General features: G+C 41.8%; 1 protein-coding gene across 8 annotated transcripts in view; it reads left to right on the top strand.

Annotated features, from left to right (window-relative positions):
- Positions 1-26,893, top strand: part of ST6GAL1 (ST6 beta-galactoside alpha-2,6-sialyltransferase 1) — a 147,805-nt gene that overhangs the window by 96,185 nt on the left and 24,727 nt on the right. For 5 of the 8 annotated variants that reach the window (XM_082840528.1, XM_082840529.1, XM_082840530.1 and 2 more), the window contains 3 exons: positions 7,868-8,003; positions 18,075-18,696; positions 25,738-25,835. In XM_082840528.1, the coding sequence (XP_082696654.1) occupies positions 18,114-18,696; positions 25,738-25,835 (681 nt within the window). In that variant the 5' untranslated portion in view covers positions 7,868-8,003; positions 18,075-18,113. Of the gene's footprint in view, positions 1-5,520; positions 5,648-6,615; positions 6,674-7,867; positions 8,004-8,052; positions 8,112-18,074; positions 18,697-25,737; positions 25,836-26,893 lie in introns of those variants that run through there. The other 3 variants (XM_082840533.1, XM_082840531.1, XM_082840534.1) reach the window with 3 other exon arrangements.

Here is a 26,893-nt window from a genome sequence, read left to right as displayed (position 1 = left end):
GAAGGCAAAAATCGCTACAAGTACGTGTCCGCTAAAGGCGCAAGGTTGAAGACAAAGCACAAGCCAATGGCCTGTGGTTTTTCTTTGCCCTGGCTCCCTGAGTCCTGAGTCCAGAGCTCTCCCTACCTGTTCTGAGTGGCTGGCTCTGATCCAGGACCATGGAGCAGCTGCCCTGTCTGCGGTGGGGACTCAACATCCCGCACAGAAAAAGTTCTGTTCTCCACGTTTTTAGATAACCTCAGGGAAATGTACTCGGCCGTTTCACAGTCTTCCCCTTCAGTGCCTGCCTGGCTGGGTAAAAGATCTAATCTCTGTTAAGAGACCGTGTTTTTTTTTTTTTTTTGCAGCCTGGGTCTGGAACAGCTGGGGCAGCAGGAATGAAGGCCCCTTTGTCTTCAGGGCTCTGATGTGGCAGGATTTCCCCCTCCCTCCCATTAGCCTGGCAGCCGGGCTGGTCCTCAGGTAAACACTTGTCAACGCGGCCACTCAGGCACCTGGCAAAGTCTTTCATGGTTTCCTTTCACTCCCTCCTCAGATTCACCAACTACAGATTGGTTTCCGTTGCTTATCTGACTTTTTCTGTCCTTTCGAGTAAAACTGGGACTTGTCAGAAATGTTTTGATACAACTACTAATGTTTTGACCTATGCCGGCTCCCACTGGTAGGTGGCCAGGAGCTGTTAGGCTGTTTCTGACGGCAGCCTGGACCAGCTCCGCCGGAGCCCCTGGGAGGTGAGCCAGCGGCACCCACCTCAAGCACTATTGTTGCCGCAGGGATTAAATGAGTTTTACCCAATTACAGGAACTTTACCGTTTGTAAAATACTCAGCACGCGGTAAAGATACAATAATTCTTAGCCAGAACAAAGTGATAAAGTCTATCAGTAAATTGTCAGCACAACCCTGCAGGGGCAAATTTTAAAGTATTATTATCCATACTTCACAGATGAAGACACAGGCTCACAGAAGTTGACCAAATGGCGCTGACATGCAACTGACAGATAGAAAAGTCAGGATTTGACTCTGGGCTTTTGAGATGCCAGAGCCCGAGGTCTTTCTCCAAAGCTTGAGCTTCTCAAACTATTGTTGGTAAAGGACTGGGTTTCTTCCCCAACCTCTCACGCATCCATAATTTTAAAAATACAATAAAAGGGAGTTATTAGAATAATGAAATGAAAAAGACATTTAGAATACAAGCCATATTTTTAAAGTTATTAGACTCATCAGGCATAAAACTACTCTTTCCAATACCTATAAAAGTTGATTACACTCAATTTCTATGCTTTTCCCATCCTGGATCTAGAGAAAGCTTTCTCAGACTAGCACTTCTGATTGCGTCAGAATCACTTGGGGGTGCTTGCTAAATGCAGGTTTCCGAGCCCCGTCCCAGACCACTTGGAACAGAATGACTGAGGTAGAATTCAGGAATCTGCATCTTGACAAGTAATTTTAATAATGTGCTCTATATCTGATCAGCATTGTTCTCTGCAATGCTGCCTCCCCTCTACAGATTATAGAGGGTAGTCTAAATAGTGAAGTGAACACAATGTTTTATTCTACTGTCTCCCAACCCCAGCCCTACTATTTTGTTTTTGTTTTTAATTATTAGGGACTTCCTTTCTGTAGAAACTCAGCAACAGAAACTGCTTCCGAACTCATTTTAGTGCACGTCAACAAACGTGTTTTGATTGCAAACTACAGGCTGAGTAGAGGGGGAACAGATCACAAGGTGCCCACATCCAGTAGGAAGCAAGTGTCACTAGAACAAAGTCCAGAACCTGGGGCGCTTGGGTGTGTAGAGGTAGGGGAGATGTGGAGGAACCAGCATCAGAGACAGCTGAGGAGGAGTGACCAGTGAGTGGAGAAAAACCAAAAGGGTGTGGGTTTTGGAAGCCAGAAGGGGGAAGTGGCCAACTGGGTAAAGTACGGCTGATGGGCTGAGTAAGAAAAAGACTTAGCCCTGACCATTTGATTGGTAGCATGGAGGTCACGGAGGTCTTTGGGGACATGACAAGAGCAGTTTCATCGAGATGAGGGAGGTTTGATGGAGTTGGTTCAAGGGAGAGTGGGAAGAGGGAAATTGGAAACAGTGACTACAGATAGTTCTTTCAAGGAGTTTTACTGTAAAGGGAAGAAAAAGGGCAGGGGAAGTGAAATGAGGTCAAGAGGTTTTGTTGGAGGGACAGGGAGATGGAGTTTCTTTAGACCTCATGTAATGGCTAAATATGTGACTTTTGTAATGTCATGTATCTTTTTCAGTTAATTCCTTCAGTAACACGAAAACATTGTCAACGTAAGTTTTTTCTTCACGCTCTTTCAAACGCTCCCTAATCCCAAATGATATTGTCAAGAAGGGTCTGCAAATCACTCTCGTTCCTTACATAGCTTAATTTGAATATATTTGAAAAAAATGATGCTGCTTTTTTTTCATATTTGCTTTATTTTTGGCTAAAGTATTTTTAAAGTAAATTTCATCTCTACTTCAAATGTGTAGGACTTTTTTCTAACATGACCACATATATAACCATAATATAATAATACTATTATTAAACCTAACAAAATTAACAGTGATTTCTTAATATCATATATAATACCCAGTCTATATTCAGATACCCCCATTTCTCCCCAGTGTTGTTCTGTTCAAACCAAAGGTCTGCAGACTGCATGTGATTGTTGTGTTTTTATGTGTGTTTTTTAAGTCATTTGTTTTTTGTGCTCATTGACTTGTTGATGAAACTAGTTCAATCGTTCTGTAGAATGTCCTGCTTTCTGGATATATCTGGTGAACTAGGGTGCCTTTTAACTTGTTCTTCTTTCTCTTGTATTTCCGAAAAACTGGAATTGCCTATAAAGGCTTGATCACTTACAGATTAAACATTTTGGGCAAGAATTTTTCATTCGTGGTGCTGTGTGCTTCATACTGTCTCACTTCAGAAGGCAGAAGCTGTCTAGGTGTCCCATTGTTAGTGATGCTGAGACTGATCTGGGTCATGTGGTGTCTGCCTCAATCAGGAGAGAGTTTTTTGTTTTTTTTTAAACATAGGAGAAATAATAGCCTACCTCTATGCTGATGAGCATGATCTCTGAGAGAAAGATACCTACTGATGCAGAAGAAAAAAGGGGGACTTTTAAGAATGTCCTTAAGTAGACAAGAGTGTGTAGGATTTATGGAAAAATGTTGGATATTGCAAGTGTTGGATGCAGCCAATTAATTGATAGTAATGAGATCATTTGGGCATAAGTGCAGGTAAGGTGAGTAGCGGTGGTACAAAAGCATGCGTGTGGAAGTTCTACTCTGGTAGCTTCCTTTTTTTCTATGAGTAAGTAGCAAGTTCATCAGGCGAGGGTGAGGATAAGAGGAGTTTTTAGTGGGGAGGAAGTCATACAGTCCTCTAGGACAGTGGCAGATGAATTGACTGGAAAAGTAGCATATCATTGCTGTGGAGCATTAAGGAGCTATTTGCAGTTAGTGATCATGAACTTGAAGTGACATCATTAAGCATCGTTGCATGATTTTCTCTAGCCATGTTCAGCTGCCTGCTTGCAGGTGTGGTGTAGGACAGAGAGTTGAATTTAGCCAGGATTGGGGTTTATCCAAACATGTGTGATGAGAGAGGTCAACTGAATGACTGACCGTGGAATTTAAGCTGGATAGGAAGGGAAAGGATGGCAGGGAGGAAGTGAGAGACAGTGGGAAGGTAATAGGATCAAACACAGAAGATTGTTAGAGTTGGGTACTGGTTGGACTAAGCTGCAGAGGTAGGAGTGGTGATTAGAGAAGGACGCCTGAAATCAAGGCATCCCTTGATGAAGGGAGTATATTTTTTGGAAATGACAAGACCAAAGCTATGACCTTGGGGGTGAGTTGCTGATGTCACAGTCATTGGAGTTGACTAGGATAATTCTATAAGTGATTGTTAATGCCACCAAGAGTTATGACAGAAATAGTGTTGGAGAGAATTCTAGTGAGCCAGGAGCTAACATATTCAAGGAATGAGGAAGATTGTCCTGGGTGGAGGAGAAGATACAGCAGCAAGGTGGTCTGTCTGCACAGGGTTGCCACAAGGATGAAATGGGTGGGTGCACGTGGAGTTCCCAGCACTGAGCATGGGCTGAGCACAGGCTCAGCAAGTGTTACTGGTTTTCATTCTGAGTCTATATGGCTCCAGAGAGCTGAGCTTAAACTGCTGGGTTTATTTTTACAGGGAGGTTGATTTCTTTTCATTTTAAGACCTTTCTAAGGGGCAGAGCTGCTCACATAGCCATGTGCAACCTGGGGAGGTGGTGAATTTCCCGTCACTCAGTGTACTCACCAGATGGAATGAATACCTGGCACGGCAGTGCTGTAAAGGGGACTCCGGCAATTGAAGGTGATGGGTGGGTAGGTGGTAGGGGTGATTCTAACAACTGAAGGACGTGGGGAACGAGAGGAGTGGTGTCCGAGCTATCCTCGTTCTTTCGTTCAAACATGACCGAGCACTTCCCAGTTAGGGCGCAGAGCCTGGCTTGATGCAGGGGACCAGAGATAAATCTTAAAGGTTGGGACAGACCTGCAAACGAGTAAGTGTCATGCGGTCTGATGAGAGCCAGCACAGGCACAGCGGAGCTGTGACCATCTCCGTGGGGGTCAAGAAAGGCTTCAGAGTCCAGGGGCACTTGAGCTGGTATAGGAGGCTGAGTGGTCATGGCCCTGTGTGAACAGGGCAGGAAAGGACATTTCAAGCAGAAGGTATTCTATGTGCAGGGCTACAAAGGCGTGAAAGAGCATGGGACATTTGGAGTGTCACGAGTGAGTTACTCTGGGCAAATTGCTCATCACACCTGTCTCAGTCTCCCATTTGTAAAAATGGGGATAGTAGTGGTGTCCACACAGTAGGGGATGGGGAGGGGTAAATGAAGTGACATGGATGATTTTTGTCACAGTTCCTATTGCAATCCCTTTGGGTGTATTATCGAACTTGATTATTTAAATAATCCCATGAGATGGGCTCTGTTATTATTATTCCCATTTTACAGATAAAGAAGCTGAGTCCTAGGGCGTTGAGTAGCTTGTCCAAGGTCATGTAACTGGGGAAAGGCAGAGTTTGGACTCTTGCCCAGCTCAGTCTAATTCCAGAGTTCTTACTCTTAACCCCTAAGCTATAGTCAGTGCTTTGAACATAGCTAGTATTAAATACTTGGTAGCTGTTGTTGTCGTGAGTGCTAAAGTTTCTCCCCCAGAGAGTTGAGGATTCTGTTACCACTTGTGTAGCTGGTTGAAGATCACCACTGCTACTCTCATGAGCAGCGGTGACTATTTTTGGAAGGCCCTCATCAGCTACAACAGATACAGATCAACAGTTATACCACTTGTTTCAATTGGTTGATTTTTGGAAATCAACAGTGGGGAGTGATTTTAAATCTCCTTAGAGGGCAAGTTGTTCCGAGCAGATGCGACGTGTGGGAGGAAGATACGGGTTTGCTGCACTCCTCTGATGTCTGTGCACTGAACCCAAATAAAAGTCTCATGCCCCAGCAGCTCATGCATTGAGGGAACGTCAGTGAAGCAGCATATACAGGCAAGAGGCGGCATCCACAGTGCCGATGACTGCCCAAAGTGTTCTCAGTGAGGCTGCTGAGAAAGAACCCTGTCCATCAATGGTGCCTGAGGTAAGCATAGACCTCTTAAGGGCTGGCAACACTTCCCTCATTCATTCATTCAACCAATAGCTATTGAGTACCTACCATATGCCAGACATGCATCTAGGCACTGAGGGTAGTAGTGAAGAAAGGCCAATACTTACAGAGGTTACATTTTTGGTAGGAGGAGACAAATGGTAATCCTGCTTGCATAATCACAAACCCCCTGCCTCAAAGGAAAGTTACATGACGGGAAAAGAGGGATAGCTTTCAGAGACATTTTTTTTTTTTTTTTGGACTCTACCAGGAGGCTGCTAGGCAGGGAGTAGAAATTAATTTAACTTTTTAAGAAAGTAATCATGCCACAGAATTAAGAGCTCGTGACTATGAACCAAGTTATTGTACTTCCAGGAAATAAAACTGAATAAATAATTCAAAAGGATAAAAGGTTAATAGTTAAGCTGCCAGCAGTAGGGAAATAATACACTACATCCACCAGATAGAATATATACACAGTGGTGTGTGAATTTAAGTAGCAACATGAAATAAAATGCTTAAAATATTATAACAAAAAAGTGAAACACAGAATGTTACCTGTACATATTTAGTCACATTGCGACTAAAAGTTATGCATGTCCAAATATCTAGAAAAAATGTACATGGCTGAGACCTGAAAACAGGTGATGAGCAAACTGAGAAGAGATAAATTCTCATCTTTCAATTTGACTTTCTTTATGTTGAGTAATTTAGGCAAAACTGTTGGGGATATTGAATTGGTTATAATATTGCATCTGTTTTATGTTTTAGTTCTTTGGCCGTGAGGCATGCGGGATCTTAGCTCCCTGACCAGGGATTGAGCCTGCACCCCCTGCATTGGAGGGCGAAGTTCTGTCTGACCACGGGACTGCCAGGGAAGTCCCTTAACCGTAGATTTTTCACCATTATAAATCATTTTGAAACCGAAAGCTATTTTTCTTTTTGCACCTGCATATTGCTTTATAAAACTCATTCTTTACTTCATGAATCTTCTTCCAGTTCTCACCACAGCCATGTAAGGTAGGGAATTATTTTATATATGAGGAAACTGAAATAATATAACCTTTTCTCCCTTTGAATTATTTATTCAGTTTTTTTTTCCCTGGAAGTACAATAACTTGGTTCATAGTCATGAGCTCTTAATTCTATGGCATGATTACTTTCTAAAAAAGTTAATTTCTACTGCTCTCTTGAAATATACCAACTTCATTACAATCTGCCTGGCAATGAGTATTAATCATTTTGAAAACTGCTGGTTAATGTTAATTTTACAAACTAGTATCTTAATGTTCAGTTGCCTCTTTTGAGTTTTTCTCAAGAGTAATCATAATTTCATATGCTCATTAATTGTATCTTCTGTTTTGTGATTTGTCTGTTCATGTCGATTGTCCGTTCATTTCTAGAGGCTTTTACTGTTTGAACCCTTTGCACACCTTGAGTTTATCTTCCTTTTTATTACAGTATTTTTTATTGTATACAAGTTGGAATTTTCATGCAACTGACTATTAAACTTTTCCTTTGTTATTTTTCTACATTCCATCAGAAAGAAGAGAGCTAACAAATATAGAGTTCTATTTTTAGCTTTCAAAAATTATATTTTTATAATTTTTTCCAACTCTAAGAGTAACACGTGTACACTTTAGAAATTTTGGAATATACAAAAAAAGTTATAAAAAATGAAAACCCTCATTACTCCTTATTCTACCATCCAGGGTGTATTTTTTTTTTTTTTTTTTTTTTTGTCCTTTCTCTTTCTCACATGTGAATTCTAAAAAATGTATTTTTTCTGAATTTCAGTTAACATTATACTGATAGAATTTTCACGTATCATTAAATATTCTTTGAAAATAATTTAAAAAAAATTTGTTTAGAGTTCATTTGGGGATGAACTGAACCCTCTCTTCCCCAAATTGCTGTTTATGTTATGCTCAAACCAGTGACTAAACAATCCTTTCTTCCCAGGTTGGTCTGTGGTGCTTGCTAATGTTCTTATGTAGTATCGGACTATTTCTAGGCTCTCTGTGCTGTTTATGGACCCAGAGCACTGCACCTGTAACTGGCTTTTGTCTCTCTTTTTCTGAGCCCTTGGGGCTTCCAGGGCCCGCACTGGAGTGTAGCAGACGTCCCTGTCTATCTTGTTAATCTTTAACTCTGCCCCTGCTGGAAAACGGCACTTAACTCATCTTTTTTTTTTTTTTTTTTTCTCCTTTGTAGATGCTTTTTGATCATCCTGAGAAAAATGAGCCTTGGCCTCCAGACCCAATAAAGCAAACATTCCTCCCATGGGGAATAGTGCTGGCTCCTGAGGACCTGGAGGGCCTGCAGCCCCAGGGGGATTAGCCAGAAGCAGGTAAGGAACACCTGGAGGCGTGGGATATAGAGGCAGCACCGGGGTCCATTTTCTATTTGGGATCGGCACGGCAGAGTGCGCTGGTGAGGAGCCACAGAGGGGCTGCAGGTCTGGCTACAGCTTTGCGGTTTTCTTCTTCTTTTTTTTTTAGTCCTTAGTCAATGAGGGGTGGAGATAAGTGATTTGCCTATTTTGCCTATTTCTGTAAACTATAAATATAAGATTTAAAGTGATTCTGTAATTCAGTCTACCTTTTTAAAGCACCTACTATGGCCAAGCCCTGTATCTGCTACTGGGCATCTAGTGATGAGTAGCCTAGGGTGGGAGCCCTACTTTGGCTGGGATTTTTCTTTCTGTTGGTTCAGTGTTGGCTTGTTCTCTGTATGTGATAATGTGAGTTGTTACTTATTCTTCTGGAAACCTGGTGGGCTCGTAAGTGTTCGTTGATACAGTCCCATTAATTCAAGAACCCTTTATTGAATACCCACTGTGTTCCAGGCATGGTGCCGGGCACTGCAGTGTCAGAAATGAGCCAGGAGGAGTTTCCCTCTAGCAGGGGGTCAGCATGAAGGCAAGCATTACTAAACACTGGAGGCAAGCAGCAGGGAGCAAGAACAAGAAGGGGAGGCGGGCTCCACAGGATGCCAGAGGCAGAAAGGTAATGCTGTCTGGTTGCCAGGCAAATGGACAAGGGGAGAGATTACAGCAGTGCAGAGTCCTAGAGGCTTAAGAAGGCAATCTGGGATGTGACTGGAAAATTAAAAACTTGGACTGATTTCCCAAAGAATCTGGGGAGAAATATTGACTACTCCTTTCCTTCAGTTTGGGCTGCTTAGATGAAACTTCTTCAAGTCCTTGTCTCTCTAGAGCAGCTTGAGAGATGAGAGTGAAGCTCTAAGTGCCTATGACCAGAAGCTCCAGCCAGCTGGTAGACTTGGAACCTCAACAGAGGGTGGTGGTCAAGAGAATTGGGAGCCCTGACACGAGGTTTCACGTGAATGCCCTCACGACCGAGCACTGGCCTTGAAGGCTGAGGCTTTCTTAAAGTTGTAAGACTGTGTTACGGTTGAAGGTTTGGGGAATTCTTCTTTCCTGGGAAACTCAACCTTGGAGAGTAGGTGCTGGCAGGTAGTCAAACACAAACCCCTCTGAGCCTCAGCGCAGTGAGACAGTGAACCGGGCGCCCCCTCCCTAACTCCTGTCTTATTTCACTCATACATGTAAAAGTTAAGTCCCAACTCCATCATTTCCAAATCACTCATGCAGCTTTGAAAATTATCTATATTTACAAAACCGTAGTTTCTTCAGTTGTAAATGGAACTAATAAAATTTTCTCTGCTCATCTCACAGGGTCGTACTGGGTCTCATAAACCTAATTGCTGTGAAAGAGTTGCCTGACTGGTAAAACAGTGCACATTAGTAGTGTCAGTGCTGATAGTGAGGGTGTTTATTCTGTAACTTTCCAGCAGTTGTGTCACTAGAGATCCTGATTTCTGAGTCCTAGTTGCTCAACACCGACTATTCACTGTGCTTTTTCACAATGCCTGTTCTTTGGTCCAAAGACCGTGGACTTTTAGTCAGATAGACCTGGGTTCGAATCCTAGTTCTAGCACTGATTAGCTGTTGACTTCAGAGAAGCCCTGTGTCCTTGCTAAGCCTGTTTCCTCATTTTCTCAAGAGGGGTTGTTAATACCTATCCCATAGTGGTATAGTAAAAATTAAATGAGATGAAGCAGGTAGAGTGCCTACCGTACAGTAGGCGCTTCTCAAATGCTACTTTCCCTTCTTTTCTAGTTTTTCTCAGCTGTCTTAGTGTCCTATGATTAGCTGTGTTGGGTGTCTGGGGAAATTGAATTGCTTAGTTTTCTGATGATGCAACAAGCGCCTGCCCCATTTCATGATCTCATGTTTGAATTCTCCCTCTGTGTACATTTCATCACTTCCAAAACTTTGGTGGCCCAAGGTAAGCACCCATCCTCCCTAGAGTCACTGGTTCCTGAGGTCTGTGGCGGTAGGAAGCACTGTTTGGTGCTTAAATTAGAGTCTCAGTGAGGTGGGATCAAGATGGTGGAGTAGGAGGACCCTGAGCTCACCTCCTCCCACAGACACAGCAAAACTACAACTACATATAGAACAACTTTCTCTGAGAACGACCTGAAGACTAGCAGAATAGCTCTTATACAATTAAGGATATGAAGAAAAAACACATCAAGATGGGTAGGAGGGGGCAGAGACGTGATTCAGTCAGGACCCACACCTCTGGCAAGTGACCCACAGAGGAAGAGGCTATCACAAGCTTGGAGGTCCTTCCTAAGAGCAAAGGGTTCAAGCCCCACATTGGGGGGACCAGCACCAGGAAGAAGTCAAACTTATGGCTGGGCGAGCTGGAGGGCTGTAGGAAACTGAGACTATGCTCTTAAAGAGCTTGTGCACAAACTTACTTGCTCCCAGTCCCAGTGCAGAGGCAGTGGATTGAAAAGCACTTGACATTCTAGCCGGCCAGCCAAGACCACACCAGCACACCCCAGGCTACCCCTCAGCCTGTACGTGGCTCCTCCAACTGTCCCCCATATGCCGAGATGGCAGCCCCTGGTGCACCCTGGGAGAAGTCCTGGCCCACACCAGGCTGTAACTCTAGCCCCTGCAGCGACAGCACTTCCCAAGATGGCGGCCGCTGGTGCATCCTGGGGACAGAGTAATATGTTCCAAATGAGAAAAACAAGAAAACCCCAGAAAAAAAAAAAAAACAATGAAACTGACATAAGTAATTGTAATTTACGTCATACACCACACAGAGTTCAAAGCAAGGGTCATAAATATGCTCACCAAACTCAGGAGAATAGAGGAATATGAGAACTTCAACAAATAATTAGAAAATATAAAAAATAACCAGTCACAGATGAGGAATACAATAACTGAAATGAAAAAAAATACACTGGAGGGAATCAGCAGCAGATTAGGTGATACAGAACATGTAAGTGACCTGGAAGACAGAATAGTGGAAATCACCCAATCAGAGCATCAAAAAGAAAAAAGAATTAAAAAAATTGAGAATTGTTTACTGGAGCTTTGGGACAACATCAAGCATACTAACATTTGCATTATAGGGGTCCCAGAAGGATAAGAGAGGGAAAAAGGGTAGAAAAAAAAAAATTTGATGAAATAATGGCTGAAAACTTTACTAACGTGGGGAAGGAAACAGATATCCAGGTCCAGGAAGCATAGAGAGTCCCAAACAAAATGAACCCCAAAAGATCCATATCACAACATATATTTTTTTCACACTGCAATAGAGATTTATTACTTTTAAAATTTTTTATTGAAATATAATTGAAACTAATACAATATTGTAAATCAAGTGTATAGCAAAGTGATTTAGTTCATTTTTTTCAGATTTTATTCCATCAGAGGTTACATATCAAGAGGTCATAATTAAAAGGGAAAAATTAAAGACAGAGAGAATTTTGAAGGCAGCAAGAGGAAAACGAAGAGTAACATACAAGGGAACCCCCTTAATACTATCAACTGATTTTTCAGCAGAAACTTTGCAGGCTAGAAGGGAGTGCCATGATATATGTAAAGTGCTGAAAGAAAAAACCCTACAACCAAAGATACTCTATCCGGCAAGGTTGTCATTCAGAATTGGAGAAGAGGTAAAGAGTTTCCCAGACAAACAAAATTCTAAAAGAGGTCACCACTAAACTGGCCTTACAAGGTATGTTAAGTGAACACGTTCTTTAAGTGAAAAAGTAAGGTTATAGCAAGAAATAAAAAAATATACGAAGGAAGAAAATCTCACTGGTAAAGGCAATATATAGAAAAGGCAATGGATCAGCTACTTGAAAATCTAGTATAAAGGTTAAAAGACAAAATTTGTAAAATCAACTGTAACTGCAATAATAGTTAAGGGATACACAAAAGATGTAAAATATGACGTCAAAAATATGAAATATTGGACAGTAAAAGCATAGAGCTTTTAGAATATATTGAAAATTAAACAACTACCATATTAAAATAAATCTGTATCTATGTATCTATCTGTATATAAATATATGTGAACTTCATGGTAACCATAAAACAAAACTTACAATAGATACACACACACACACACACACACCCCCCACACACACATGAAAAAAAAAAAGAGAGGAAAAAAAGAAACAGCACCAAAGAAAAGCATCAAACCACAAGAGAAGAGACTAAAAGAAGAGAGAAGAACTACAAAAACAACTTGGAACAGTAACAATGGAAATAAGTACACACCTATCAATAATCACTTTAAATGTAAATGGACTAAATACCTCAATCAAACGACATAGGGGACTCCCCTGGTGGCACAGTGGTTGAGAGTCTGCCTGCCGATGCAGGGGACATGGGTTCGTGCCCCAGTCTGGGAAGATCCCACATGCCGCGGAGCGGCTGGGCCCGTGAGCCATGGCCATTGAGCCTGTGAGTCCGGAGCCTGTGCTCCGCAACAGGAGAGGCCACAGCAGTGAGAGGTCTGCGTACTGCAAAAAAAAAAAAAAAAAAAAACGACATAGGGAAGCCAAATGGATTAAACAAAAAAGACATATATATACTGCCTACAAGAGACTCACTTCAGAACTAAAGACACACAGACTGAAAATGAAAGGATGGAAAATGATATTCCATGCAAAAGGAAATGGAAAGAAATCTGGAGTAACAATACTCATATCAGACAAAATAGACTTTAAAACAAAAATTATAACAAAAGACAAAGAAGGGCATTATATAATGATAAAGGGGTCAGTCTAAGAAGAGGACCTAACATTTGTAAAGATAGGAACACCTAAATTCTTAAAGTAAATATCAATAAACATAAAGGGAGAAACTGAAAGTAACACAGTAATAGTAGGGGGCTTTAATACCCTACTTACATCAATGGATAGATTATCCAGGTAGAGAATCAGTAAAGAAACATTGGCCTTAAAACACATTAGACCAAATGCACTTAATAGATATCAATAGAACATTCCATCCCAAAACAGCAGAATACACATTCTTTTAAAGTGCACATGGGACATTCTCCAGGATAGATTACATGCTAGTCCACAGAACAAATTTCAATGAATTTAAGAAGACTGAATCATATCAAACATCTTTTCAAACAATGGTATGAAACTGGAAGTCAATCGCAGGAAGAAGACTGGAAAAACACAAATATGTAAAGACTGAACAACATGCTACTAAAAACCAATGGGTCAATGAAGAAATCAAAGAAGAAATAAAAAGGTACTTTGACATGAGTGTCAATAGAAACATAATAATCCAAAATCTATGGGATGCAGCAAAAGGAGTTCTAAGAGGGAAGTTTATAGTGATACCTCAAGAAATAAGAAACATCTCAAGTTAACAACCTAATTTTACACTCAGAGGAATCACAAAAAGAAGAACAAACAAAGCTCAAAGTTAGTAGAAGGAAGGAAATGATAAAGATCAGAGGAAAAATAAATGAAATAGAGACTAAAAAATCAGAAATGATCAATGAAACGAAGAGCTGGTCCTTTGCAAAGATAAATATAATTGACAAAACTTGAGCTAGGCTTATTAAGAAAAAAAGAGAGAGGGCCCAAGTGAATAAAATCAGAAATGATAGACAAGTTACAACCAATATCACAAATACAAACAATCAGAATACTTTGAACAATTATATACCAACAAATTGGACAACTATGAGAGATGTATAAATTCCTAGAAACATATAGTATTGCAAGACTGAATCAGGAAGAAATAGAAAATCTGAACAGTTCAATTTCTAGCAATGAAATTGAATCAGAAATCAATCAATCAAACAAAAAAACAAACCAAAAAACACAACAAACAGAAGTTCAGGACCAGACAGCTTCACAGGGGAATTACCAAACATTTAAAGAAGAGTTAATACCTATCCTTCTCAAACTATTCAAAAAAAAAAAAAAAAAAATAGAAGAGGAGGGAACACTTCCAAACTCCTTCTAAGAGGCCAACTTTACCCTGATACACAAACTAAAAAAGACACTACAAAAAAAGAAAATTACAGGCCAATATCCCTGATGCATAGATGTAAAAGTCTTCTTCAAAATATTAGAAGCCGAATTTAACAATACATTAGAAGAATCATACATCATGATCTAGTGAGATTTATTCCAGGGATTCATGGATGGTTCAGTATCCACAAATCAATTTGATACACCACCTGAACAAAATGAAGGCTAAAAATCACATGATCATCTCAATAGATGCAGAAAAAGCATTTGACAAAATTTAACATCCATTCATGTTAAAAAATCTCAACAAAGTGGGTATAGAGGGAACATCCCATTTATAATAATAATTATTATTATGATAAAGGCCATTTATGACAAACCCACAGCTAATATCATACTCAACAGTGAAAAGCTGAAAGCATTTCGTCTGGGATCCTCACTCTCATCACTTTTATTCAGCATAGTACTGGAAGTCTTAGCCACTGAAATCAGAAAAGGAAAAGAAATAAAAGGAATCTAAATTGGAGGTGATGAAGTAAAACTATCACTATTGGCAGGTGACATGATTTTATGTATAGGAAACCCTAAAGATGCCACCAAAAACTTAGAACTAATCAATGAGTTCAGTGAAGTTGCAGGCTAAAAAATTAATATACAGAAATTTCTTGCATTTCTATACACTAATAATAAATTATCAGAAAGAGAAATCAAGAATCCCATTTACAATCATATCACAAGATTAAAATACCTAGGAATAAATTTAACCAAGAGGGTGAAGACCTATACTCTGAAAATTATGACATTGACAAAAGAAATTGAAGACAACACAAACAAATGGAAAGATATACTGTGCTTACTCATGGATCAGGAGAATTAATATTGTTAAAATGTCCATGCTACACAAAGCAATCTACAGATTCAATGTAATCCTTATCAGAATACCCATGACATTTTTCACATATCTAGGACAAGTAATCCTAAAATTTGTATTGAACCACAAAAGAACCCAAATAGCCAAAACAATTTTGAGAAAGAACATAGCTGGAGGTGGTAGGCTCCCTGACTTCCAACTATACTACAAAGCTGCAGTAATCAAAACAGTATGGTACTGGCCCCCCCAAAAAAAAAATCAGACACATAGATCAATGGAACAGAATTGAGAGACTGATATAAACCCATGCACATACGGTCAGTTAATCTCAGACAAAGAAGACAAGCGCTCACCATCACTAATCATCAGGGAAATGCAAATCAAAACCACAATGAGATAGCACCTCACACCTGTCAGAATGGCTGTCATCAAAAGGACAAGAAATAAGTGTTGGCAAGGATGTGGAGAAAAGGAAACCCTTGTACACTGTTGGTGGGGATGTAAATTTGTGAATCCACTACAGAAAACAGTATGGAGTTTTCTTAAAAAATTAAAAATAGGGCCACCATACAATCCAGCAATTCCACTCCTGGGTATTTATCCTAGAAAACAAAAACACTAATTCAAAAGATTTATGCACTCCAACGTTCACTGTAGAATTATTTATAATTTGCAACTGCCAAGATATGGAAGCATCCTGAGTGAATGGATAAAGAATATGTGATATATATTACATCATACATGTCACATATATATCACATATACATATATATGTGATATATACATACATATACACACACAATGCCATAAAAAAGAATGAAATCTTGCATTTTGAGATATGGATGGGCCTAAGGGGTATTATGCTAAGTGAAATAAGTCAGACAGAGAAAGACAAATACTGTATGTTTTCACTTATATGTGGAATCTAAAAAACCAACCAAACAAAACAGAAACAGACTCACAGATACAGAGAACAATCTAGTGGTTGCCAGAGGGAAGGGCAATGGCGGGGATGGGAGAAATAGGTAAAGGATATTTGAGGTACAAATTACCAGTTATAAAATAAATAAATCACAGGGATGTAATGTACTGCACAGAGATTATAGTCAATAATATTGTAATGGTGGGACATAATCTATAAAAATATTGAATCACTAAGTTTCACACCTGTAACTAATATTATAACTGCACTATACTTTAATTATAATTATACTTTAGTTATACTTGAGGAAGGACCTGAAGTTCAGGTTGATGAGCCATGGCCAGTGCTCCACTCCACCATCGTTTGCTGTCCCACATTGCCTCAACGTGGCCCTCATGCCTAGGGGCTGCTCTAACCTTCTGTGCCTTTACATTTACCTAGTTCAAAGCCCATGAACACCATTCTCGTTTGGTCTTCCCAGCACTCAGTGAATGAGACAGGGCAGAGATGGTTACTACACAGAAACTTAGGTGCAGAGAGGTGAAGAGGCTTGCCTAGGGTCACCAAGAATGGGGACAAGAAGCCAGGTTTTGTGATACCCAGTTCAGTACTCCTACCACTTTATCCCTGATATCCTTAGGAGCAGGCTTCATTGATATGGGCTATAGATTTTTATTTTCCTGAATTTTTTTAACTGAAGTATAGTTGATTTACAGTGTTGTATTAATTACTGTTGTAGAGATTCCTAATCAGTTAGCAAAACCCTGGGGGCGATTGCTTAGACTCATTACGGTAAATAAACCTAGATACTTAGGGAAGAATTTAATGTTTTCCAGAAGATACAGACATTGTTTGAGTTCAAAGTACTTCCATTTTCCGTTCAGTTTCACAATAAATTCTGGGAAAACTAAGTAGGTCTTTACCCAGATATAAAAGGGCCTGTTCAGGCTCTATTTGCTTAGTGAAATCCCTTTTCCAGAACTTTCAGCAGTTCTGTACATAATACAGTGAAAGGGGTCATGGATTAGGGAATCAAGTGCACTTGGATTTGAATCTCAGTGCTACCATTCACTCAGCTCTGTGATCCTAGGCATTTCTCTTAATTTCTCAGAGCCTCAGGTGGCTTAGCTATAAAAATCAAGATTATAGCACCTTCATGGGTGGTAATGGTCAGGGCCTTTCTGCACAGCTCAGGAGATGCCCTTCATATTAGATTATTATAAACACAGTGCTCACTGAAGTTGTACATCACAGTGCCCCCAGTTTATGATGAAATTGAATGAAATAACCTCTTGTGTGCTTAATGCATTTTTATTTTCATTTCCTTAATTGGTCACATATCTGCTATTTTATCAGGAGTTCCCATCTTCCACCGTGAGGTCAGTCAGTTTCCTGCCACTTGCTAGTACTCATGCAGAACTCCATAAACCTGAATGTTATATTGTGAAGCTGACCCTTGGCTTTCTTCTCACGCAGGAGTCTAGCACCAGAGCCCTTAGAGCAGTGGTCCCTGACCTTTCTGGCACCAGGGACCGGTTTCGTGGAAGACAATTTTTCCATGGATGGGGGGGAGGGCGGGGTGTGGGGGGATGGTTGGTTCAGGCGGTAATGCGAGCCACGGGGAGCAATGGGGAGCAGCAGATGAAGTTTCGCTCGCTTGCCCACCACTCACCTCCTGCTGTGTGGCCGGTTCCTAGTAGCGGTCCTCGGCCCCGGGGGTTGGGGACCCCTGCCTTAGAGAGATGCATCACAAACCTATGACACTGTCTATGGCAAGAGGTCTCTTTCTGGCAATTTTAAAAGGAGGCTGGGTCTTTTTAGGGAGTTTGGCTTCTTGTGATGTAGACCCCTCAGCCTGCTCTGCCTTTTTCTTTTAGTTTTTCAAGCATTGTATCCCTTCCCTGAACAAATAGTGTAAGGCCCTACAAACCGAATGTGTCAAATGTGATTCCTGACCTCAAGCAGCTCAGAGAGCAGTCAGGGAGCTAGACCAAGACGACAGGAAACTAAGGTTCAGGGAGTACAAAGGAGTGGTGGGCGAGTCCATAAAGTGCTCACAGCTCGGAGAGGAAGACGGGAGTGTCTGAGCGCTACTTTCTACATTACAAGCCCAAACTGAGGGTGATTTTTTTTTTTTTTTTTTTTTTAAGACTTGCTGAAGGTTGCAGACCTGGTGGGAGATAGACCTGGACTGGAATTCAATTCTTGTCACTCTAAAGCCATTGCTCAGCCCATCATTACTTTTAGATATACTTTACATCATTTTCTGCCTTGTCTCACTTTTTTTTTAGGCCTGTTTTCCTGCTCGGGACAGCGTGGCTTCCTTGAACATGTCTTTCGTTATGATTCACACTAACTTGAAGAAAAAATTCAGCTGCTGTGTGCTGGTCTTTCTCCTGTTTGCAATCATCTGTGTATGGAAGGAAAAGAAGAAAGGGAGTTACTATGAGTCCCTTAAACTGCAAACCAAGGAATTCCAGGTGTTGAGGTCTGGTTCCCAGTCTGTGTCTTCAAGCGGCACCCACAACCCCCAGAGGGGCAGCCAGGCCCTCAGTGGTCCCAAGGCCAAGCCGGAGGCTACCTTCCAGGTGTGGAACAAGGACAGCTCCACCAAAAACCTTATCCCCAGGCTGCAAAAGATCTGGAAGAATTATCTGAGCATGAACAAGTACAAAGTGTCCTACAAGGGGCCAGGGCCTGGTGTTAAGTTCAGTGCAGAGGCCCTGCTTTGCCACCTTCGGGACCACGTGAACGTTTCAATGGTAGAGGCCACAGATTTTCCCTTCAACACCTCTGAATGGGAGGGTTACCTGCCTAAGGAGAACATTAGGACCAAGGCTGGGCCGTGGGGCAGGTGTGCTGTCGTCTCATCAGCGGGATCTCTGAAGTCCTCCCAACTGGGTCGAGAAATAGGTGGGTTCTGGGGTGTTAAGACTGTTATCTGAGCAGCCAGTGCTCACTCACTTGGAGCGTCTGGGCATGTAGACAGTACTGGAGACTAGGAGTCCCAGTGTGGCTCCACCGACTGGTGGAGCGGGCCCAGATCGGTGTTACTCAACTGTCCTTCATGAGTTAGAGGTGGCACGGGGGCAGCGGAGAGGGTGGGGATCCAGTCTTCCAGCACCTTTATCAACTAGAATGGCTTTATTTTGATCTGTCTTAAATATTGGTGTTCCACAGAAGATTTTGTTTGAAAAGAAAGTTCCACTGCTACCAATAAGCAAAACACTACATTGACATTTTAAAATATTTAAAGCATAGATCTCTACTTTTCCTTCAGGTCCTGAAATTCTGTAATGTACTGATTAATTAACGACTAATTGTCTCTTTTGGCCTCAACTACCTGGGTAATTTTTAGTTTTTCTCTTTGAAAAGAATTAATTGGGGACTCTGGACCAACTTCAGGAAGGTCCATGAATCCCTAAAATCATGTGCAAAAATGTGTGCTGATTAGGAGTGTATAACGTGTGTGTATATGTGTAAATCAGTCTGCATTTTTCCAAAGAGGGTGTCCATAGCTTTCAGTTGTGACCCAAAAAAGGTTAAAAATCACTGGTCAGAATATATCAATTTGCTTTTCTTGAAATTCTTCACAGTTAATAAAGATTTAGGGATAAATTAGGAGCTTGGGATTAACATATACACACTGTTATATATAAAACAGATAACCAACAAGGACCTCCTGTATAGCACAGGGAACTATACTAAATATTTTGTAATAACCTATAAGGGAAAAGAATATGAAAAAGATTCACTGAATCACTGTGCTGTACACCTGAAACGAACACAACATTGTAAATCAACTATACTTCAGTAAAAATAAAGAAAAAAAAAGACAGAAAGTTTATCCAGATTTGTAAACATGTGTACAACACAGAGCTATGGATTTGCCTAAAACTCCTTAGTTCCCTTATTTTGAGAGAATGTGTTTTCCTTGACTGCGAAATGAATCAGGCTAAAGAAAGCAAAGCACAGGAAGCCTAGCTCTTCTGTCAGGCTCTGGAAGGTACTGGAGCAGGTGAGGTCATGTGTCTCCTTTTTTATTTCCTTCATATGACTGCCAGGAAAAATGGTCTGAAACCAAGCACAGGCTCTCAAAAGAAGAAAAGGAGAAGCAAATTGGATTCTCTAGAGCAGGAAGAAGTGGTGAGATCATATTTCATAACTCTCCAAATAGGCAGCACTTTGGAAGACGAGCTGCCAGGATACCCAGTCCCACCCCAACTTCTGCTTCTGCTTCTGCTTTTCTGGTTTCTTTTGGACTTCGTTTTCTAGAGACTAAATGTAATTGGTTTTTGTTCATCCATAATGGAACTACATTTCTTTCTTTCTTCCTAAGTCATTATAGTCTGCTTGGCCGGAATCATGTTGCAGTTTCAGGCAGAGCTTAATACTCCCATGAATTGGAACTATAATCTTTATTTTTATGCACTCCATAAAACGTTGGAGTTTTATGGATTTAACTAAACATGCATTAAAATAACCTTTCTCTATAGACTGGAGTTATAATTTCAAATATGTATTTCCATGGAAGGATTTTGATCCTGAGATCTAGCAAGAATTGCATGCTACACTTCAAATGTTCTGCCTTTTATAGGGTTATTTCCTTTGGGCATTTAGTCTAACAAAAATTTTAAGGAATTCATTCATGTATTCTTTTATTCAGCCATGGACTCATCAACAATACCAAAGAGGAACTTAGAATACAAAGAGGAGAGGGAGAGGAAAGGCCCTTTGTTAAAGACCTCTGAGCTCCACAGGCCCCAGCCTTCCCACTACACCTGGAATTTGTCCAGCTTAGTCCCAACTGTTGAACATATCAAATGGTTTCAGACTGTTTGCTCTTATAAATAGTACTGCTAAGGAGGTTGTGGGGAAGACAACTTAAGTGACTACTACTGCCCTCCAGAGGGGAAATAGCCTCAGGAGTGGCGGTAGAAGACCAAAGTAAGATATGTTTGATGGCTCTTTTTTTTTGGTCCATTACACAAGTGTTTACCAGAGGGACTGTAACAATGTGTTGTGTCTCCGGCAGCCCCATAAACCAGCCAATGGTGGGCACAGTCATTTTCAATTGTTTTTGATACGCATACATGTAAAGTACCTTAGGTTTGTTTGACCATTCATTTCAAGCAGTAGCACATTTTAAAAATATTAGAATGAATAGGAGTAACATGAGTGGTGTACCTGCTGTGTGTATAACAAGCCTTGCTCTCTTAATCCTCCCAGTAATCCCACGCGGTAGGTACGATTATTGCTCCCATTTTACTCAGGAGCTAAGTGCGGACACTCAGAGAGGTTACGCAGCTGGTTAACGGTAGACTGGGACTTGAAACTGGGGTGTTTGAGTCCAAGGGGCCCACACTTAGCCTCGTCTCTGCTCTTGCGCCTCGTGGTGATTGTAGCTTTATAATAATGAATGAATCCCTTTCCAGGTTAAAATAATCCCTCGATACTCTTCCTGACTTGCTCCCCTGGAAGAGAGGAGAAGAGCGTTCTGAACTGAGGCAAAAGCAATTAGCAAAGGCTGTATGGAAAAACGTGCAGAGTATGTTTAAGCATCACAGATAATCCCGTTTGCCTGGGCCGTAGGGCCCCGCAAGGTGAAGAGGGCTGAGCAATGAGGGCAGAAAGGTAGCCGGGGCTAAGTTCTTAGAGAACGTTGATGGTCTTAAGGACTTTGGCTTTCATTCTTTAAGCCACAAAGAGCCCTAGAAGGTTTTTGAGCAAGCGAGTGATGGGATCATGTGTGTTTTGAGAGATTTCTCATTTCTCTGAGTCCCCTTCCCCATGGGGACTGCTGTATAGCCTCTCTGCTGTTAGGGACCATCGTCATATCCAAGAGAGAAGCGCCAGGCCTGTTGAACAGTGGTAGTGGAGGCGGGTTGAAATGGTCTGACATGAGAGGCATCATGAGGTAGAAGAGACAGAACTCGGTTCTGACTAGAAATGACCTCGAGTGAGAGGCAGGAGCCAGGGTCTCTTGCTTGGGAGCAGGCTATATTGTATCACAGGGGAGCATGCTCCTGGAGGAGGACAGGTTCCATCTTGGATGTGCTGAGTCTGAAGTGTTTGTGGATTTCCCTTCATAGATATCTATGCAGTCGGGTATTTTCTTCCAGGAAAAAGTGTCAAGGTGGGAGATCAGATTTAGGAGTCATTTGTATCGAGGTGATGGTTGTAGTCCAGGGAAGAGGACTGATGAGAAAACATAGAAAAAAAAGTTTACATTTGAAGGACAAGGAAAGAACAGGGACAAGATAGATAGATAGATAGATAGATAGATAAATACAAATTCTGAAGGGCCAGTGAGAAGGGCTGGAAGAGAAGTAGGCATGTACCATATGATGGAAGGCAAGGGTGGGGGATGGAATTTGGGCATATTTGGGGGCAGATGGAGTTCTTGGGCAGAGTGAAGACTGGGTTGAGCAGCTCAGAGAGCATGATTGTTTCTATTGGGGTGAGCAAACTTTTCCTATAAAGGGCCAGATAGTAAATATTTTTGCTTTTGAGGACATACAGTGTCTCTTACAATGACTCTGCTATTTTAGTGTAAAATCAACCCTACACAGTAATAAATGAATGTGCCTGGCTAAGTTCCAATAAAACTTTATTTACAAAGACAAGGCAGGTCAGATTTGGCCTGTGGGCCATAGTTTGCCAAACCTGATCTGTATCATATCTAGTTTTCCTGACCAGAATCAGAATGTAGTCTTCCATACATGGTTATATGATTCATTAAGCTGACTGGAAAATATAAGAAATGTTTGGTCCAAATAATGATAAAATTTCTTTCACCACAATTTCTAGCTATTTAGAGTTCTTATACCTGGACACAGTAGATTTTGATGTATTTATGAATTTACTAACAAGCTGATTCTATTGAATTTTCTAGGCATGCAGTTATATCATGTGCATGTCGTGGTGCATTTATTTCTTCCTTTTCTAATTTGCATCTTTTTCTGCTAATTCTAAGTTACAGAGAAGTGGAGCCCCCTGTTTTCTACAGCCTTCCCCCTTCAAGGCTTGTTTTCTGGGATCCCAGTAGCTGTGGATTTTTCCTAGGGATTTCCCGGAGACCTATTTGAGGTTGAAAGTCTTAGTTTTCAGTAGCAATAGCAAAGGACAGTTTGGCAAACAAGGATCTGATCCCTTTTTTTATAAGCTCACATTTAGTGGTCTGTTTTAAAGTTCTCTTCTTTGATTTAAAAATCTTAGAATAAAATCCAAACTTCATACCTGGCCTCCACAGCCTGCATGATCTGCTTCCTGCCAACCTCTTTCATTGCACTTTTTATTTTTTCTTTCCTTCACTCACTTGTCCCCAGCCAAGTCCTTACCCTCCTTGGGGTCTTGACACTGCTGTGTCCTTCGGCTGGAATTTACTTTCCTGGGCCCTTCCCATGCCCTGTGGGTCTCAGCTCAGACGCAGTCCGTGAACAATCCCTCTACCTAAAGGAGATTCCCTCGGGGTCTCTGTTACACAGCTCAGTTTATTCGTGTCATAGTATTTTTTGTTAATTTTTATTTTTTTATGGAAGTATAGTTGATTTACAATGTTTCAGATGTACAGCAAAGTGATTCAGTTATACGTGTGTGTGTATATATATGTGTGTGTGTGTGTTCTTTTTCAGATTCTTTTCCATTATAGGTTATTATTTTGTGCCATAGTATTAACCACAATCTGTAATTATCTCGAATGTGGGTTGTTGTGCTTACCTATTGTCTGCCTCCTTGCAGTAGATCTCGAGGTCTCTAAGGGCAAGGACCTTGATTTCATGCTCACAACCATTGTCTCCAGCACCTAGAACTGTGTCTGGCAGAGAGTACGAGCTTTATCAGTATTTATTGAAGGAATAAAAGCATTCTCCTTTCTCATGGTCAACACCAAGGACCTATCTCAAGCCTCCTGTGCTGGGCGTTCTCCATCTGCCCCCCCGCAAATTCACTCTCCATGCTTTCCTATGACTCTGTGCCCGGGGAAATAGAAATTTGGACTGTGTCAACTGGATGTCCTTGCTCTCTGGCTTTGATTTGGGACTGGACAGTAGTAACGCTGGTACAAAACTGAGAAGAAGAAGGAGAGTGAGGCCAGGGTGTCTGTCCCCCTCCTCCCCGCCCTTGCAGAAGGAACCTGTAACCACAGGCTCCTTCTCTCCTTTGACTGTAAGTTTCAGCCCCTTTCAGGCAGCCCTGTCTGTGTCTCCCCTTTTCCCTCCAGGCCTGGAAGTCAGAGGGGAGGAGGAGAGGCTGGGGTAATGATTCCCTTCGCAGTTCCCACCAGGTGGGCTTCCTCAGGGGGGGTCTCTGCTCCTCCTGCTGCCTTAGGTGTAGGGGTGGGATTGGTTCCCTGCTGTGGCCAAGCCTGGGGTATGGTCCCTTTCCTTGTTCATCTCTACCTTGTTAAACTCGACCTACAACTTTGTAAATAGTCCTTTTATTTCAACCCTCAATGACTCCATTTGAGCTTGTCATTTTTGTCTGCTGAGACTCTCAGGTTTTTTCACCTGTGAAATGGGAAAGTTGACCAAGTGGAGTTTCTGATAAATCAACATTTCTAGTGTGGTTACTGCTGGTCCCTTTTGAAATCAGTGACTGATTCTGACAAAACTTGTTGCAATCCGAGTTGTGTAAAGATAAACTTCGCGCTCGATTTGCAGTTCTGTGTGCCTGTCCTGTTATCTGATAATGTTTGGACTATGGGCATCTCATGTAACTTTTAAACCATTTTGATAAAGATTTTGTCCTGGGATTGAGGATAGGGTTGTTTTTGTGAACGAGATGTCTAGATTCCTGAGGTTTGGTATATACGTTAGAATTGAAATAAAGAGGGAGGCCTTCTTCCCTTAATTCTGTGGGTATTTTCCGTTAGGTCCTCTTACATTGAGCAAAATCCACTCCTGCCCCTCTTCTCCTGATGCCACCTTTGTGCATGAAGAACCGCCCAAAATAAACCCGCACAGAGAGAAACGGAACAACAGAGGTTTGGGCTGACCTCCAAATCTTGTGCAGATTTCAGTGGTGAACCGAAGCTTGTTTGATCAAATAAGCTTGGGATGAGCTCTCGCAGGATCACAGAGGCTCAGGGTTAGGATGGATCTTAGAAGTCATCAGTTCCCTCCCCCATCAGATTGGTCATTGCCAGGCCGAGAATCTTCTCCAAGTCTTCCAAACCCTGCTTAAACAGCTAGAAGGACAGAGAACCAGAGCTGGCGAGTGAGTAGATCTTTAAAAAGATTGTCTGTTTGATCTTGGCTGGATTTGAGACATTGTTTCTGACAAAGAGCTTTTTAAATTTTTAATAGAATATATGGGGTTTAGTTTAGCTCTATGACCTCTTTTCCACCTCTGCCACCACCCAGGTTTGTGACCCTTCCTGGGGCTCGTGTTCCTAAATGGGACACTTCAGGAGCTGTCTTGGATGCCATAGTGAATCTCTTTCATTTGCTGTGCACTGCAAGCTTTTCAGAATGCCATGGGGTACTTGGCACTTGTGGGTTAGACCAAGCTTATGGTAGGATCATCATTTTTCTGACAGGGATAGAAGTATGACCTACTGGTAATACCAAGAGAATCTGATTTGCTCCTTTGGTAACTGGAATAGTGATTCCACTATGAGTAGTGCACTGGCCCTGTCCACGTTGCCCCTGTGCCCGGGCACACTGGCATCATCGAGTGGATTTCAGGAACACCACCATATGGACCTCTTTAGCCTTCGCAGTGGTTGGGCAGAGAGTTGGTCACCTCTGTCTGTGAACTTTACCTGATTGCACTGTACAAATATGATCGTTGTCCCCTGTGTACCAGGATGAGATAAAGATTAGGATGTATTATTCTCTTGCCCCCCCCCCCCCGCTTCCTCCTGCCCTCTCTCTCTCCAGACTGCTCTCTGCATATTGCTGACGCTCACATCGTCATCACTGCTGATGTGTTCTGTTTCCTTGTGGTTTATAGATGATCACGATGCAGTCCTGAGGTTTAATGGGGCACCCACAGCCAACTTCCAACAAGATGTGGGCACGAGAACCACCATTCGCCTGATGAACTCTCAGGTAAAATTTCTTCTGTGCAGAAGTATAGTGAGAGAAGTTTCCTTCCTAACACAGTCATGGACGGCGCTGAGTAGAGTGCAGTGGTCAGTACAGAGACTCTGCAGTTAGCTTGCCTGCCATCTAAACCAGCTTTGCCTCTCTTAGCTAAAAGATCATGCCTAAGTTACTCATGCCTCTGTTTACTCATCTGTAAAGAGGGGAGAATAACAGTACCTTCCTCACAGGGTTGTTGTGAGGAATACACGAGAAAATCCATGGGCTCTGAAGTAGAATGTATTTACTAGGAGCACATCAAAACCACCGGCTTAATTAAGTCCCTTGTCCTTCCCACGTCCCGGATTCCTCATGGAGAAAAAGACAGTGATTCCATGACCCAGCCTGGTACTTTGGTCATGGGAAAGCCCCTGTGGCATTAGTCTGCATTACTGGAGGTGTCCAGTGTCCAGAGAAAGCCGAGTTCTGCTGTCCCCGTGGCCGCAGGTCACATCCAGAGTGTTGCCCAAGGGAAAACAGAGGATATCCAGGGAGAGAGAGGACTGTCGTGAAAAGTAAATGAAGCAATGAACGTGGGTGTGCTTTCTATGCTGTAAAACCTTATCCAAGTATTATAAGACAGCATCACAGTGTAATTTATGTGTAATACAGCATTACAATTCAGGTATTACCTCATGAATCCCCCTAGACTATTCATTTCCTGAAGTATTTCCAGGTAGCATATGCTGATTTCTCTATACTAATGGGAACTTAAGAAGTACTCTTGCCACAAAGTTCTGCTAATGGATTGAATTAGTGGAAAAAGCTGGATTGCACATATAACAAAAATAGCATGATAGGGCTATAAACCCACTCACCTCACTCCCGACCACCAACGTCTGTCTTTTTTCTGAGTATACGTGTAAGCCTTGGGGGGTTTTATGTCAGCGTTTAGACTCTGTACACTTTCTAGGGCTCGTGGGTGTGCACTGGGTCCTGGAAGTGACCCTAAGTGCCCTTTCAGCACCGTCCCAGCAGAATATGCATTTCTCCTCCCCTCTGCCAGGCCTCCACTTCCCTGTTTC

The sequence above is a fragment of the Leucopleurus acutus genome (genome assembly GCF_964270905.1).
Source record: "Leucopleurus acutus genome assembly, chromosome: 5".
Classification (NCBI taxonomy): domain Eukaryota; kingdom Metazoa; phylum Chordata; class Mammalia; order Artiodactyla; family Delphinidae; genus Leucopleurus; species Leucopleurus acutus.
This window is presented reverse-complemented; position numbering and strand designations above follow the sequence as displayed.